Genomic DNA, 16,353 nt, shown 5'->3' with positions numbered 1-16,353 from the left:
GTCTGCCGTGGCCGACGCTGCTGGCGGGGTGAGCGCAAAAGGCTCCGTTTTGTTGCTGCGGATTGGGAACGTAGTACGCCCCTACAACATTCCTCCGGAAAACCATGAGCTGGTGGTTGAAATTGCAGACACTGGGACTCGTGGATTGTAAGCCTGCCACCGGCTGAGTGCGTCCTTGGGGGGAGGATGTGTTTGAAAAGGTTGGCCTCAGGTCCGTATTTAGGTCCCGTAATAAGTGGCCTGACTCTTCAAGAGGAGTTGAACAACCAGCAGCTCCCACTGATCGCTGTGGGAGTTGGACACGCTTGCAACTTGACATCAGGCCACATAAGTACTTCACATTTGACATCTTAAGGGTCTGACCCTGCAGTGAAATGTGGGCAGGTGGCCCCCTGGGCAGAGCCCCTCCGCATGGGTTCTCAGGCCTGCCTGTGCTCATCTCACGGCACAATTGGGGTGGGAAGTTTGAAAAAATCGGCATTAATTTGACCCTCTGTGTAAGGGAGTAATGCATTAATTAAGCCTGAGAGAGATGGAGCCAGAGGTCCTGTTCAGGTGCAGAGTATTATCTCTCAGCCAGGGCATCTACTCGATCTTTGAAGACTGAACCTAGAAGATCCTCCTACCTGGTGGCTACTCACAAAATCTCCCTCTCCCCCCGCCTTTCTTCTCTTCTATCTTGGCCTGACGGTGTTGTAATCTTGTTCTAGCTGCTTCAGGAAGTCCTGTGGGGTAAAAGACTGAGCAGCAGGGCTGGGGGAGGGAGATGTGATGGAGGAAGTTGCACACATCTGCAGTTCCCCGAGTGAAGGTACTGGTGGCCCCACATTGCTGTGAGAGAGAGAGAGATTGGAGTTGCTTGTGCTTTCTCCCAGCCTTTGGAGATCCAGGTAAGTAAGTGCCAGTCAACAACAAAGCCTTTGTGTGTTGCCTGGATTGTTCCTCTTCTGTCTTCCTTAATCCTAACGGCTTCCTCACGACTGAAAGCAGGATGGATTGCAGGACAGACCTGAGCCCTTCGAGCCCCTTATTCCCAGCCTGCTGTGTTCTTTCTTTTCCCTCTTCTTCTTTAGACTATGTGGTAGGTGACCAGCAATGACCCAAGAGCCTAAGGCAGTTGATTGTAGTTGTATTGTGCAGTAAGTGGACTTAATGCTTCTGCAACATCTTTTTTTAAAGTCCTTCTCCTGAAGCGTTTACAAATCTCTCCGCTACTGCAATCATCCAAGCTCATCCCTTGAATGGGTAAGACTATTCCATGCCATGAAGAGGGGCTGTTTTTTCTGTGGCGGGGATTGAGCGCTTGAAAGACAGTAGCTGGGAAATCAACCTACTCCAATCTGGCACTGCCTATTGGGCACTGCGGACAAATTATGCGAAGAGTCTCCACCTTATTCCTTTCAGCTGCCCCTTACCTCCTACTTACCTCCTGTATCGCTGAAGCCAGGTTCAATGCACCTTACTGCATCTGTATCTCAAAGGTAGCTGCTGACAGATGTTAAATGCATTGCACCTGGACGTGAATGGTATTTGGGATTCGGTGTGAGTGTTGATAATACTCCATTAGAATGGGACTGACCACCAGAGCTGGTTGGGAAAGGAATTCTTTCCCTGTGAAAAATTGAAAAAACAAATTTGTCCATCTTCCCCTCCCCCCCTCCCCCCCCTGGTTTTCTGCAATGTGGAAAATGTTCTGGTGTTAAGGGCCAGAACATTGTTTTTAAAATATTTCCCCCCTCCCAGTTTTTGGTTTTGACAAATAACGGGGGGGCGGTTTAATCAAAAGCCACTTTGTCCCCCCCTCAAAAAAATGTTTTGATGGAAAACGTTCTAGCATTTCCCTTGATCACTGCACAGTGTTATATTAGTGTCAAGTCGTGGTGCAACTGTGTGGGTCCCAGGATATTCAAGACCCAGGGTGCGTGAGGTAATGAAAGATCTCGAACGATTACAGCCCCCACCTTGCCTCTAATGTTTAGGGTCAAGGAAGCTATGGATGTCTGAAAGCCCTTAGCCAATGCTAGGTTAATGAGAGTCCTGTGTGTTCAGAACTAGAAGCTTTGAGCCCTCGGATCGCTTTTTCACCACTGAGCCGTGTTGAAACAGTATTGCCACATTCTGGAGTGTTGTGTTGCTCTGTGAGGCAGAACCCGCAGCTCTGCATTATTTACAACACTGCAGTGGTTTATAAGGTGGTGGCTAGAAGACAAACAAATTCTAGGGCAAGGGGTGGGTGGTGGTGGGGTCCTGCAGCCCTGGTAGGGGGAGGATTCTTGTTACACAGCTGGAAAAATGAAATACACCATAAAATAAAGTATGCTAAAATCCACCAGAAACTTCTCCTGAAGGGAGTTTGCTGAAAACATCTTTACCAGTTTCTAACCTTCAGCCAGCCCCCTTCACACGATGGTGCCAGCAGCTATGTTTAGTACTCACAGTTTTGTTCTCCATTAACAGTGCAGCCCCTCTTTTCCACCCCAGAGCTAGCTGCATTTTAGAGGTGGAAAAGAGGATTCCTTTGCTGTAGCCCTTCAACTATTTCTAGGCTGTTAGGCAAGATGCCATCATCCAATGCACTTAACATTTGGTAGAAATTCTACCTCTGCTCTAACTTTAAGGCCGATCTGACTTATGTAGCTGCTTGATTGCCACCACTTGGCTTCAGCCACCCTTTGCAGCCTTAACTATGGAACGACCGGCCTTGCTCCACAACAGCAGGGTGAAAACATTTAGTGTGTATCAACTCTACCCTTCATTCATTGTACACCTGCTTGGCCTTGGGGTAAATGATTGCACAGGGGACAGGGAAATGGAGAATCTGGTCCACCAAGGAGGTGTTAAGGAGTAGTGCGTGCTGTTTCCACCCTCCTACAGCAACGCTTACCTAGAACGAGGGGGTCAAAACAATTCAGCAAGTGCTAGCTTCCTGAAGTAACAGATCTAGGGAATCCCTGACCAGCCCAACCCTGTATGCTCTCTGGGAGGAAATGGGAGAGGAAATCAACTTGTTCTGGTGAAGCTGACACAGGAGTAAGGGGCTCTTTGGGGATGGTCGTCTATCCGCAGTCACAGCTGGATTCTAGCTGTCACAGGCTTCCCAGTGTGAGGCACCGTGCCTCAGTTTCCCCTCTGTAAAATGGGGTTTACTGATATTGCAACAAAGTCTAGCGGCCCCAGTTAGGGAGCAGGCAGGGAGCTGTATGCAGGATGGTTTTGCAGCTCCTTTGGGTGCTTAAGTGCTTGGAGGGAGGAGACTGTCAGATCTACCTCCCCTTAACCCTAAGCATTAGACAAACCTTCCTACAGTCATCCTGAGCTGAGTCCTAGCGGGTAGGGCCCTGAGCTTAGAACCGAAGGCTCAATCCATCACGCACAGCTCTGTGTTCACCCACGCCTTGCTCTAAACCTCAATGCAAAACAACAGCCTTCTCTCGCCTTCCCCCGGTTTCTCTGACCTTATCCATCACACATGCTATTTCTGCCTCCGCTCGCAAACGGCTCTACTTATCAGCGCTGCGGGAGGACGTGTGATAGTTTGCAGCAGCCACAGCCCAGGGAGGGAGGGGAAGCGCTCTACTGTGTAAAAATGTTTCAGACACATTTTCTCCCAGCAGTAATTTTCAACCAGGTCTTTGGGCTGGGCTGGGCTGGACTCTGGCTTTCTGGCCAATAGGAAAACCAGCTTCCTGGAGATGTTTGTGCACAGTTCTTCTAAGCTCTTGCTCATGAGAAGGTTTGGAAAGATTAGATTTTTTTCCCTCAAATTGGTAAATGTCAGTAGATTTCATCACACATGCACACACTGACCAAAAAAATCCCACTGCTGATAACTGAAACTGACAGGCAACGTAGCTTGATAACTTCTCAGAGTTTGATTTAAGGCTCTTGACTTTTTCTAGAGTTTGACAGGTGATGTTGCCAACGGGTGTTTTAACAGTTTATGAAGCTTTCACTTGTTGAATGTCAGCACCGACTGTTAAAGAAATATTGCCTGACCCCCTCCCCCAATTTCCTGTAACTGTGAAGATAAAAATGGTTTTAAGCATTTTCCCCCTCTCATTTTGCACAACCATGAAAACTTGATTTTTAAGCTTTTTTTTAAAATCAATTTATCTGTTGAAATTATAAAAAAAATACAAAGTGGGTTGTACCACTCGCCTTGTGATGTTTGCCAGTTAGCAGCACCAAGCCTTGAGCTAAATACTTTGGGGACACACACTGAACCCCCAACCTCTTTGTAACCAACAGAGCTGGAGGCAAGTCTCTGCCCAAGAAGTGTAGGGAGCGTCTAGCCACTGCAGCGGGGAGACTCGTGTTATCTCAAGCTGATCTAGCGTTAAGAACAGTTCTGTGGATGGTGTAGCTCTGCAAAGCCCCCTGAGCTTGGATCCCAGTGGGCAAACAGGGGCGCTAGCCCAAACTGCTGCCCACGCCACATGTCTGCACCTATTCGCTCAAGCTAAGCGAGCGTGAGTCCGTCTGCTCGGCCTGGGAATCGTGCAGTGTAGACGTACCCTTAGAATTCAGCCAGAGAGGCTGATCCAAGCCTGAGGTGGAACAGAACCAAGGTCATTGCTGGAAGGTGTCACAGAAACAGCCCGGAGTGGAAGGTGAGGGAGCTGCAAACGAGGGAGGCAGGGCCGAGGTCGAGGGCTGTTTGTGAAAGAAGGGGCGAAGATGAGAATGATGCACCGGAGTAGTGATGTGTATTGATGAGAAGGCAGACTGTACAGAAAGAGAAGTGACGGACTGGATAAGAGAGAGTCAGGGCCAAAGTCACTTGGGGGAAGAAAGCTACCAGAGGGGTTCCCCTGGGCTAGTGACTGGCATGTGCTAAAGCCCCCAGGATCTGATCTGGATATGGAGAGGGAGAGAAACCTTTGTAGAAGGGCCCAGATTTTCCTGGATGTATGTGACCGCTTTCTTCACCAAATAGGCGTTGAACCAACAAGAGGTGGAGCCATTTAGATTTGGCTTTGGTGAGCAGTGAGGACCTCAGAGAAGAGCTGGTTGTAGGGGACAACCTTGGCTTGAGTGATCATGAGCTAATTCTGTTTAAATTAAATGGAAGGATAAACAAAAAACTCTGCAACTAGGGGCCTTGATTTCAAAGGGGCAAACTTTAAAAAACGAAGGGAATTAGGGAAGCGGACTGGACTGAAGAACTCAAGGATCTGAAGGTGGAGGTGGCTCGGAATTACTTTAAATCAAAGCTGCAGAAGCTCTCTGAAGCCTGCGTCCCAAGCAAGAGGGAAATATTTGTAGGGAAGAGTTGCAGACCAAGTTGGATGAGCAAGCATCTCAAACAGGTGATTGGAGAACGCCTACAAGGAATGGAAGATGGGAGGGATGAGCAAGGAAAGGTCAGAGAGTGTAGGAATACAGTGAGAACTGCCAAAAGCTAAGCGAAGTTGGACCTTGCAAAGGGAATTAAAGCCAATAGCGAAAGGTTCTATAGCCATATAAATAGAAGGAAAGAAGTGGGCCTACTAACCACTGAGGAGGGAGGAGTTATTTAAGTTAAGCGCCCATGTGGACACAAGAACAAATGAATAGAAACTGGCCATCAACCAGTTTAGGCTTGAAATTAAACAGTTTCTAACCATCAGAGGAGTGAAGTTCTGGAGCAGCCTCCCAAGGGGAGCACTGGGAGCAAAACCCTCACTGACTTCAAGAAAAGTTGATGGAGGGGAGGGGATGGGATGGTGGGGCAGCCCACGATGGCATGTAGCTGATCTCATAGACTTTAAGGTCAGAAGGGACCATTATGATCATCTGGTCTGACCCCCTGCATGCTGCAGGCCACAAAACCGTCCCTACCCTTCCCTTGACTCTGCTGATGAAGTCCCAAATCCTGTGTCTTGGTGACTTCAAATTGCAGAGAACCCTCCTGCTAGCGATCCCTGCCCCATGCTGCGGAGGAAGGCGAAAAACCTCCAGGGCCTCAGCCAATCTACCTTGGAGGAAAATTCCTTCCCGACCCCAAATATGGCGATCAGTAAGACCCCGAGCATGTAGGTAAGAGTCTCCAGCCTGACCCTTGTTAGCCATTATACTATTTACCTGCTATTGCTCGGTATTCCCCACCAATTATGTTTTACCATTAAACCATTCCCTCCATAAACTTATCTAATTTAATCTTAAAACCAGACAGGTCCGTCGCCCCCACCGTTTCCCTCGGAAGGCCGTTCCAATATTTCATCCCTCTGACGGTCAGAAACCTTCGTCTAATTTCAAGCCTGAACTTCCCCACTGCCAGTTTATATCCATTCGTTCTCGTGTCCACATTAGTACTAAGCTGGAATAATTCCTCTCCCTCCCTGGTATTTATCCCTCTGATATATTTAAAGAGAGCAATCATATCCCCCTTCAGCCTTCGTTTTGTCAGACTAAACAGCCCGAGCTCCTCTAGTCTCCTTTCATACGACAGGTTTTCCATTCCTCTGATCATCCTAGTGGCCCTTCTCTGCACCCGTTCCAATTTGAGTTCATCTTTTTTAAACATGGGAGACCAGAACTGCACACAGTACTCCAAATGAGGTCTCACCAGCGCCTTGTACAACACTAGCCTCTGCGACGGCTAGCAGCAAAGATCTCCAATGGCTGGTGCTGTGACACTAGATGGGGAGAGCTCTGACTTACTCCAGAGAATTCTTTTCCTGGTGTTTGGCTGGTGGGTCTCGCCCATGTGCTCAGGGTCTAACTGATCACCATATTTGGGGTCAGGAAGGAACTTTCCCCCAGGTCAGATTGGCAGAGACCCTGGGTTTTTTTTGCCTTACATAAGAACGGCCATACTGGGTCAAACCAAAGGTCCATCTAGCCCAGTATCCTGTCTATCGACAGTGGCCAATGCCAGGTGCCCCAGAGGGAGTGAACCTAACAGGTAATGATCAAGTGATCTCTCTCCTGCCATCCATCCCCACCCTCTGACAAACAGAGGCTAGGGACACCATTCCTTACCCATCCTGGCTAATAGCCATTCATGGACTTAACCTCCATGAATTTATCCAGTTCTCTTTTTTTGCCTTCCTCTGCAGCATGGGGTGCTGGTCACTTGCAGGTTTAAACTAGTGTCAATGGTGGATTCTCTGTAACTTGAAGTCTTTAAACCATGATCTGAGGACGTCAGTAACTCAGACCGAGGTTGGAGGGTCTATTTCAGGAGTGGGTGGGTGAGGTTCTGTGGCCTGCAATGGGCCAGAGGTCAGAGTAGAGAATCATGATGGTCCCTTCTGACCTCAAAGTCTAGGGGGTCAGTTAGGAAAGAGCAGAGGGGGGGCAGAACCTCCCTGTGAGTGGGGAAAGACGGTCCCCGAGGTTCCTACCTGCTCCCAGCCTGTTCGAGCCCCTCTGGGTCTTAGCCCCTGCTCCCCAGCAGCTGCTCCAACTTCTCCAGGTCCCCCTGTTGCCTCTGCGCCCCTCCCCCCAGCTGTGCCCAAGTTGACAGGGGAGCTGAGCCCCCAGGACATTTCCAGTGCTGGTGTGTTCACCCTCTGCCCCAACTGCTTCCACCGCCTCTGGGCTGCAGCAACAGCAGCCCTGCCTGGCTGGGAGAGTCCTATTTCCTGTTGATGTCAGGCGTTGACACCAGTGGGCTCTCCTGGTGCTGCGCAAATGGGGTTAGCCTGGGGGAGAACTGCCAGACTGGATCAGACCCATGGGCCAGCCGGTCCAGTCTCCCAGCTCTGACCAGGGCCAGCATCAGACATTTCAAGGGAAGGTGCAAAAAAACTCCGCTGGAGGCCGATGTGCAATAATCTGCCCCACCCTGACAATCTCCTCATCCCTAATACAGAGCAGCTTGAGCCCTGACGCCTGAGCGTTTCTCTCCCTTCCGCTTCTGTGAGCATTAACTAGAGCCACTGGTTACGCACAGAGAAGGCCAAGCCCTCCTTGAACCTTGCTCAATTCTTGGCTGCAAAACGGTGACGCCCCCCTGGGGCGCGGGGCACACGCCGGCAGCATGTTGCAATAGCCCCGCACTGCTGGCAGGGAGGAAGCCGGAGGCTGAGTCATTTCCAAGCGGCAAAGGTTGGGTGTTTTGTCCTCATGCGGAGATGCTGCTGGCGGACGCCTCCGTTAGGTGGAGCAGAGTTACGATATGATCGGCGAGAGCCGGCCGTGCGCTCGGCCCTGAAGAAAGCCAAGGTGCAAATGCAGTCCCTGGCCTGGGGAACCTAGCGTGCTAGCTGACAGTGCGGGCGGCACCCAATGCTGTACAGACACACAGGGCTCGGGCAGCAGAGCCGGAAAGCCAGATCTTCAGGTGGCTGCTGTGTTTAACTTTCTGAACCTCTGTTGAATACAGTGGGAGGAAGGAGGAGGGTGGGCAGTGTGCAACCAGTGACCTTGCAGCTGGTGGGGGGGGAAAGGGCCCAGCTGCAGGACCAGCTGACAGCCCCAGGCCAGACCTGGAGCTTGGGCTCCGTCCTCGGCCTCCCAGCTGAGACCGAGAACGAAGAAATCACGGGCAGTGGCTGATCTTTGAGGTGTAACCAGCTAGAAATTGGACTGAGAGCCACCCACTGATTCTAGTAGCCACTCCGCAGCTGTTCAGGTGACGGCACATTTCAGCTCTGGGCTGGATTGGAGCTGCCAGGGAGAGCGGGGTCTTTGACATGAATTGCCTAGGGCTCTATGTTGGGAGGTTTCCCCATCAAGTTGCCGTCAATGGTGGGGAGGGGACGTCGTAGGCTGAGTTACAATTGGGAACTGAGGACAAGCTGCGCTTCTTGGCTCCTGTCCCCCTCCACACCCCGGCTCGGTGAGATGCCAAGAGCAGCCAGGATTGAACTCTAACAGGTGCGTTTTAACCCACCCAGCCTGAGAGAGATGCAGCTGCCAGTGCTGGTGGGGTCCCTTGTGGTCCTGCTGGGTGCGTCCGGGGCACGGGACCCTGCCCTGGAGGAAGGCTGGCGAGGATGGAAGACCTTCCACGCTAAGGACTATCCTGAAGTAAGTACTGCGGCCCCAGTGACTCTTCGTGGCTTGGCCACTGTGACCGTCTCGTCGGCTGGCCCCCGGCTCGCTCCATCTCCTTCGCTCCCTGGGAGCGGGATTTCCTCGCTCGGCTGCATTTGAACCAAACCGAGTGGCTAGAGCCCGAGCTTCAAGGATTTGGGGGTAGGGGAGAGGGAAGTAGCGAGCAAGGCCTTCTCGCAATCCAGCGCTTCCAGCCCCAGCTGCCAGAGAGCGAGCAGCACCCACCGGGCCGTGCGAAGCGGCCGGGGCACGGCCAGACTCGACTTCCCGGAGAGCCGTGGTGGCTTGGCTGGGAGGTTGTAGGACCTGGATGTCAGCTGCCCCTGTAGGGGAGCTTTCAGAGTAACAGCCGTGTTAGTCTGTATCCGCAAAAAGAACAGGAGGACTTGTGGCACCTTAGAGACTAACACATTGATTAGAGCATAAGCTTTCGTGGGCTACAGCCCACTTCTTCGGATGCATATAGAGTGGAACGTATATTGAGGAGATATATATACACACATACAGAGAGCATGAACAGGTGGGAGTTGTCTTACCAACTCTGAGAGGCCAATTAAGTAAGAGAAAAAAAACTTTTGAAGCGATAATCAAGCTAGCCCAGTACAGACAGTTTGATAAGAAGAGTGAGAAAGATTCAATGTTTGGAATAGCTGTTGCTTCCTTCCTCGCTGGGGTCTGATGGGGGATGGGGCGAGCCCCAATGGCTGTAGGGGTTTGGCTGCTCCTCCACCCTCTGGGAAGCCTCAGGGCTCCCCCAGCTCCTGTGGGGTTTCAGCCACTCGGAGGGTCCAGCCTCATAGGCTGAATTTTGGCACATCTGCTCCCAGCTGGAAATAGGGAGATTCGGGGGTTAATGGAGCTGGGAAGGAGGGGTAGTCTCAGGGGAATGTAGCCAGGCCTGGGAGAGGAGGGGGACATGTGCTCTGCCCCCGTACTTCAGCCCCTGCAAGCAGCTGTGGTGCATGGAGAATCAGGGAGGATTGGGAGCAGGCAGGAAAGCTACCAGCTCTCAAACGTTGAGGCGAAATGTTTGCTGCTTTCTCTTACCCTCGTTGCTCTGCCCTCCCCAGCCCCGCGGCCTGTGCTCACCGGCTGCACAGAGCCTGCCCAGGCGAGCCGAGCTCCTGGCCGGCTCGCGGGTGCCCGGATTCCCACGCGTCGCCCCCCTCAATGGAACTCAGGCCAGGCTGGGGCCAACCACGGCTCCCATCACTGCCTGCCTGCTGGGTGTTTGCTTGCAGGGCGCGGGGGCCATGGCCAAGTGTAACCATGCTGTCGTTCCGTCCCCTGGCAGGAGGCGGAAGCTTTCCGCAGGACGGTCTGGGAGAAGAACCTGCGGCGGATCGAGCGCCACAACCTGGAGGAGTCTCTGGGGAAGCACAGCTACCGCCTGGAAATGAACCACTTCGGGGACCTGGTAACCTGCCCCCCGGCGCGGATCCTGGCACTTGGCTGCGGGGCGAGGCACCTGTAGGACCAAACCCGAAGCCTCCTCCGTGGTTTCTCCCTCTGCCTCACATGACTCCCCACTTCTCGCTGGGCCCGGCAGATCCCAGCTCCCGGCCCACCCGTGACTCCGCTCCCTTCGCCCCATCCACCTCCATACCCACTGCTGCCCCCACTCACGTCAGGGCCCCGCTGTTTTATAACTTTCCCTCCTTCAGCACCTGCCTCTTCATTGGCCTCCTAGCTGCCGTTGGTGCAAGAGCCTCCTCCTACGAGCTCCCCAGTCTCTCCGTGGGGCTGTCTCCCCCTCTCTCAACATCATCAGCTGTCTGATCTGTCTGTCTCCTCAGGGGTTGGGGGCCAGGGCCAGGGCTGAGAATGCAGCTCCTCTGTTGGCCAGGAGTTCTCGGTCGCGTGCTCTCCGGATTTAAAACTTTCCTTCCCCTCCAGACGGACGAAGAGTTTAACCAGCTTCTGAACGGTTTCCTAGCCGAGCGGCACGGCGGGAAGGTGCCTCTCTTCCAGGCATCGGCTGCTCGGGAGACTCCCAAGGAGGTGGACTGGCGCGCAAAGGGTTACGTCACCCCCGTGAAAAACCAGGTGGGTGCCGGTGCAGAGAGCTCCCTGCTTGGGGCCTAACCCCTCAGCCAGCCATGGAAACCTCCCAGCCCCAGAGCTCCCTGTCACTGGCCCCCAGAGCCTGGGTCAAGGCAACCCTCAGGCGGGCCTGGCTGCCTGTCCGAACAGCGTCGCTGCCTGGGGTTTCCTGGCTGATAGATGGAGGGGCCCTTGGTTGCCCCTCTGGAATGTGCCCAGCCCGGGGCCTAGAGGACCGCCTGGCAGGTGGCTAACCCGCGTGGAATTGGTCGGCCCTTGGCCTGTCCTGGTTCCCATGAAGCCCCATGGAATCGGCCTTTGTCCCCCTGGGGTCCTGCCTCTGCCTCCCCAAGCGCCTTTGCCTGGAGTTTGAGCCTGATCCAGCCCCTGCCGTGCAGGAGTTGGGTTCACTTCGGCCACGTGCCCCGCCGCGTTGGGGCGGGAGCCGGGATCGCTAAAAGCAGGCGGTGGTGGGAATCTCTTCCCCCGTCTAACAGCCACCGCCAGAGGGAGCAAGCCCCAGAGGCGAGGGTCCCCGTTGCAAATCCCCAACCCTGCCACGGGGCGGAGGGGCAGGCAGAGTACCCCAGCTGCTCTCTGCTGCTGCTGCTCCAGTTCCCCGGCCTCGCGTTGGGGCTTGGACCCCTTTCCCGCCACTTTCCAGCGAGCAAGAGCTTGTAAGGCCCTGACGATTATCTAAGCCGCCCGCCTGCCTGCATCACACAGCCCAGGGAACCTCCCGCTGGGATTCTTGCACCGAGCCCAGCAGCTCCCGGTTGAGCTAGAACGGTGGTTCTCAACCCGCGGCCCAATCAGCACACGGCCCATGGGACGTCCTCCATGGGCATACGGGTAAATAGGTTGAGAACGTCTGAGCTCGAACCTGTCCCCCACCTACCTGCCTTGCTTTCTGCAGGGCCACTGCGGGTCCTGCTGGGCTTTCAGTGCCACAGGAGCCCTGGAGGGCTTGGTCTTCAAGAAGACGGGCAAACTGGTGTCACTGAGTGAGCAGAACCTCATGGACTGCTCGAGGAGGCTGGGGAACAACGGGTGCCATGGGGGCTTCATCACTCGGGCCTTCCAGTACGTGCGGGACAACAAGGGCATCAACTCGGAGCTCAACTACCCCTACTTGGAGAGGGTAACGTAGGCGAGCGTGGCCTCCTGGGGCGGGCGGCTGCTTCTCCAGGGAGCAGTGCCCGAGCTCCCGTTCCATCTCCTTTCTCTGCAGGACGAATTCAGCTGCCATTACAACCCCCAGGACAATGCTGCCAACTGCACCTCTCTCATGCAGATCCAGCCAGGCAACGAGACCGCTCTGGAGCAGGCAGTGGCCACTGTCGGCCCGGTCTCCACTGCTGTGGATGCCAGCACCTTCCACTTCCACTTCTACAAGTCAGGTACCAAACGTCCCAGAGAGTCTATGGCCAGAAGGGATCACTGGGATAATCTAACCCAGTGGTTTTCAACCTTTTCTCATTTGCGGACCCTATACCTTTTGAATGGAGGGGCGGACCCCTTTGGAAATCGGAGGCATTGTCGGCAGACTCCCAGGAGTCCACCGGCCACAGGTTGGAAGCTACTGATCTAGTTTGATGTCTTGCATAATGCAGGCCGTAGGACTTGCCTGAATTAATTGCTAGAGCACAGAGGTGCAGACTTTACAATGTGCGGGGGGGTATTTGCCCCACCTTGGCTCTGCCCCAAGCCCTGCCCTCACTCCGCCTCCTCCCCCAAGGCCCCACCCCCACCCCCACCCCACCCTGCTTCTTCCTGCCCCATCCTTGCTCCTCCCTCCTCCCCCCCACAGCCTCCTGCATGCTGTGAAACAGTGGATTGTGGCGGGCAGGAGGCGCTGCGGGGAAGGGGAGGTTCTGATAGGGGGGCTGCCGGTGGGTGCTCAGCACCCACCATTTTTCCCCCGTAGGTGCTCCAGCCCCAGAGCACCCACAGAGTCAGCGCCTCTGCTTCAGCAGATCTTTTAGGAAACCTTGATTTAAAAATTGCCCCGGAGGGAGAATCCACCGTGAGTTCCAATGGTTAATTACCCTCGCTGTGAAAAGTCTGCCCCTTATTTCCAGTCTGAATTTGTTTAGCTTCAACTTCCAGCCATTCGATCACATTACGCCTTTGGCTGCTAGACTAAAGAGCCCGGTCTCAAATATTTATTCCCCCTGGAGGTACTTAGAGACTGGTAAGTCACCCCTTAGCCTTCACTTGAAGCTAAATAGAATTGAGCTCCTTGCTTGAGTCAATCACTATGGGGCGTGTTTTCTGAGCGACGTAGTTATACCAACCTAACCCCCGGGTCTAGTCAGCACTACCGCGACAGGAAGCCTTCTCCTGTCAACAGAGCTACTGCTTCTCAGGGAGGTGGAGTACCAACCCCGAGGGGAGAAACTCTCCCATTGACATAGGGAGCATCTTCGCTAAGCGCTACAGCCGGAGACCAGCCCAGATTCTTTGATCGTCACGATGGCTCTGCTCTGAGCCCTCTCCAATTTATCGATGTCCTTCTGTGCAGACCAGAACAGGACACGGGATTCCTGCACTTTGGCTCGGGGCTTTTTCACTGAGCTGTCCGGGCTCCCATCCGGAATTACTGGGTCTGTCGCTTAGTTTCATCTCACCTCCCGGGGGGCACTTGATTACCTCCTTCCCCAGCTGGCCTGCTATCTGACAGCCTGCAGGGACAAAGCAGGGCAGCTCCGGGTGGCTTCAGTCCAATGCCCTGGGAGAGTTCTTCCTTCCGATCCGCTGGGACCTCCCTCATCTCACTCCGGCTTTGCTCTCCCCAGGAGTCTTCACCGACAGCCAGTGCAGCCAAACAGTGAACCACGCGATGCTGGCCGTGGGCTACGGCACATCCCAGGAGAACGGGAAGAGCGCCCCCTATTGGCTCCTAAAGAACAGGTGAGGGGGAGTAGCCAGGCGAGAGACTCTCCCCGAGACACCCTTGGCACACTCACCTCTGTCGCCTTCTGGCGGCATCCAAAGCTGCCTCCAACCCATGCCCTCTGTGAAAATGCACCCCCCCACTTCCTCCCCAGCCCCCAACTGTATGTGTACACTCATCAAGGGGGTTCCAAAGAGGATGGATCTAGACTGTTCTCAGTGGTAGCAGATGACAGAACAAGAAGCAATGGTCTCAAGTTGCAGTGGGGGAGGTCTAGGTTGGATAGTAGGAAACGCTATTTCACTAGGAGGGTGGTGAAGCACTGGAATGGGTTCCCTAGGGAGGAGGTGGAATCTCCTTCCTTAGAGGTTTTTAAGGCCCGGCTTGACAAAGCCCTGGCTGGGATGATTTAGTTGGGGATTAGTCTTGCTTTGAGCAGGGGGTTGGACTAGATGACCTCCTGAGGTCCCTTCCAACCCTAATATTCTATGATTCTATGATCAAAACTCGCCACGCCCCCAAGATGTACATCCTCCCCTCAGATTGCATGTGCACACACACATGTAAACTCCCCCCCTTACCCCTCCTGCAGGACACATTGGGCCAACTCAATCCTGCCCACCAGCATGCAGGTGCCCACGTGTGAACTCACAACCCTTCACCCTGCTCCCCGACCGTACGCATTCCCAAGGCCTCAGGATGGGCACTCGTGCAAGCTTGCACCCCCCCACCCCGGAGATCTGTCTCGCTCTAGGCCTGTCTTTGGATTTCTGCCGTCTCAAAATGAAAGAGCTAAGCAGCTGTCAGGAGCCAGGCGTACGTGGACTGAGCGCTGGGCAAGCCTCCCCCACCTTACAGTGCCTCAGTGCCACGTGGCTCCTTTCCCTACCCTCTCCCTGGCGGCTCCTGAAATGAGAAGGCCAAACCTGCTAGTTGACGGAGGGGTATTCTGGAGAAATGGCTAAGCTGAGGCTGCCAGATTTATTCCATTTGTGATCGACGGCAGAAGGGACATGCCAATGCACAGCGTCCCGCTGCAGAGACCAAGCGTTTGGTGCCTTCACTGGATGGTCTGGAGAACCTGAGATCAGCCAGTGGACAGCTGGTTAGGCAGATGCTCAAAGCATCCTTGAAGCTGGCCTCTAGCACGGTGGTTTTGAAACTCTTTTTCTGGGGACCCAGTTGAAAAAAATTGTTGATGCCCGTGACCCAAAGGAGCTGGGGATGAGGGGTTTGGGGTGTGGGAGGGGCTTGGGGCTGGGGCAGAGGGTTTGGCTGCGGGGGGGGGGGGCTGGGAATGAGGGGTTCAGAGTGTGGGAGGGGGCTCTGGGCTGGGGCAGGGGGTTGGGGTGCAGGGTGGGGGGTCAGGGCTCTGGGCTGAGGGTGTAGGCTCTGGGGTGGGGCCAGGGATGAGGGGTTTGGGGTGCAGGAGGGGGCTCTGGTTTTGGGCGGGATCAGGGCTGGGGGTTGGGGTGCATGAGGGGGTCTGGGCTCTGGGTGCAGGCTCTGGGGTGGGGCCGGGGATGAGGGGCTTGGGGTACAGGAAGGGGCTCTGGGTTTAGGGTGGAGTTTAGGGCAGGGGATTGGGGTGTGGGGTTGGGGCACGGGCTTACCTCGGGCGGCTCCCGGGCAGCGGCACAGCGGGGGTGCAAAGGCAGACTTCTCTGTCAATGGGAGTGCGGAGCCGGTGCTCGGGGCGGGGGCAGCGCGTGCAGCTCCATTGCCCCCCCACCTAGGAGCCGGACCTGCTGCTGGCCGCTTCCGGGGCGCAGCGTGGTGTCAGAACAGGTAGGGACTAGCCGCCTTAGCTGGGAGCACTGCAGATGGGACTTTTAACGGCCCGGTCAGCGGTGCTGACCAGAGCCCCCGCGACCCAGTGCCCGCAGTTTGAAAACCACTGGTCTAGCATATTGGGACAACTTTTCTTTCTCATTATAATGTTCAAACGCCCTTCAGATCCCACAGAGATTCTCTCATGCTCTCTTCACTTTATCTTCCCGCAGCTGGTCTGAGCTATGGGGCGAAAAAGGTTACATCCGGCTGGCGAAAGGAGCCAACAATCACTGTGGTGTGGCCAATCAAGCCAGCTATCCCGTCTTGTAGCCGGTGCTGGGTTTTCCTCCTGCCCTGGGCCTGCATGGCAGAAGGCCTCGCATACTGCGTGGGTTTTTTTTCTTCCCACAGTCTAAATGACTTGATCGTCTCCAGCATGGAGATTCTTTTTGCTCCTGGCAGTGATTTCTGGGCTGATTCTTAGCTGCGATTTACATGGGTTTAGAAGCGATTAAAAGTTGTGCAGCAAATTGCTCTTGCAAGCCTGGGTAAGTCCTGTTCTGGTCACGCCGCAGCATCGCTGAACGAGGCTTAGTGTTCTGTCCAACGTAGTCATAAAATAAAGAATGTTTTCCTCTCAGTGTGAAAACCAGTCT

At 54.4% G+C, this 16,353-nt stretch overlaps 1 protein-coding gene across 3 annotated transcripts; it reads left to right on the top strand.

The window, feature by feature from the left end:
- The first annotated feature begins 742 nt into the window (after positions 1–742).
- On the top strand, positions 743–16,346 carry LOC101930955 (procathepsin L-like). 3 transcript variants are annotated; one of them, XM_005281172.5, is made up of 8 exons: positions 743–890; positions 8,826–8,958; positions 10,280–10,402; positions 10,882–11,031; positions 11,945–12,169; positions 12,260–12,428; positions 13,827–13,941; positions 15,928–16,346. In XM_005281172.5, exons 2-8 carry the CDS (start codon positions 8,836–8,838, stop codon positions 16,025–16,027), a joined length of 1,005 nt encoding a protein of 334 aa, XP_005281229.1. In that variant the 5' UTR covers positions 743–890; positions 8,826–8,835; the 3' UTR covers positions 16,028–16,346. The 3 variants fall into 3 exon arrangements, with proteins under 3 accessions (XP_005281229.1, XP_042697435.1, XP_042697434.1); XM_042841501.2 differs by lacking the exon at positions 743–890 and adding an exon at positions 8,017–8,151; XM_042841500.2 differs by lacking the exon at positions 743–890 and adding an exon at positions 8,047–8,269.
- The last annotated feature ends 7 nt before the right edge of the window (positions 16,347–16,353 follow it).

The sequence above is a fragment of the Chrysemys picta genome, chromosome 25 (assembly GCF_011386835.1).
Source record: "Chrysemys picta bellii isolate R12L10 chromosome 25, ASM1138683v2, whole genome shotgun sequence".
In the NCBI taxonomy this organism is placed as follows: domain Eukaryota; kingdom Metazoa; phylum Chordata; order Testudines; family Emydidae; genus Chrysemys; species Chrysemys picta.
The sequence above is the reverse complement of the archived record's forward strand: the minus strand, read 5'-3'. Positions and strand labels throughout refer to the sequence as shown.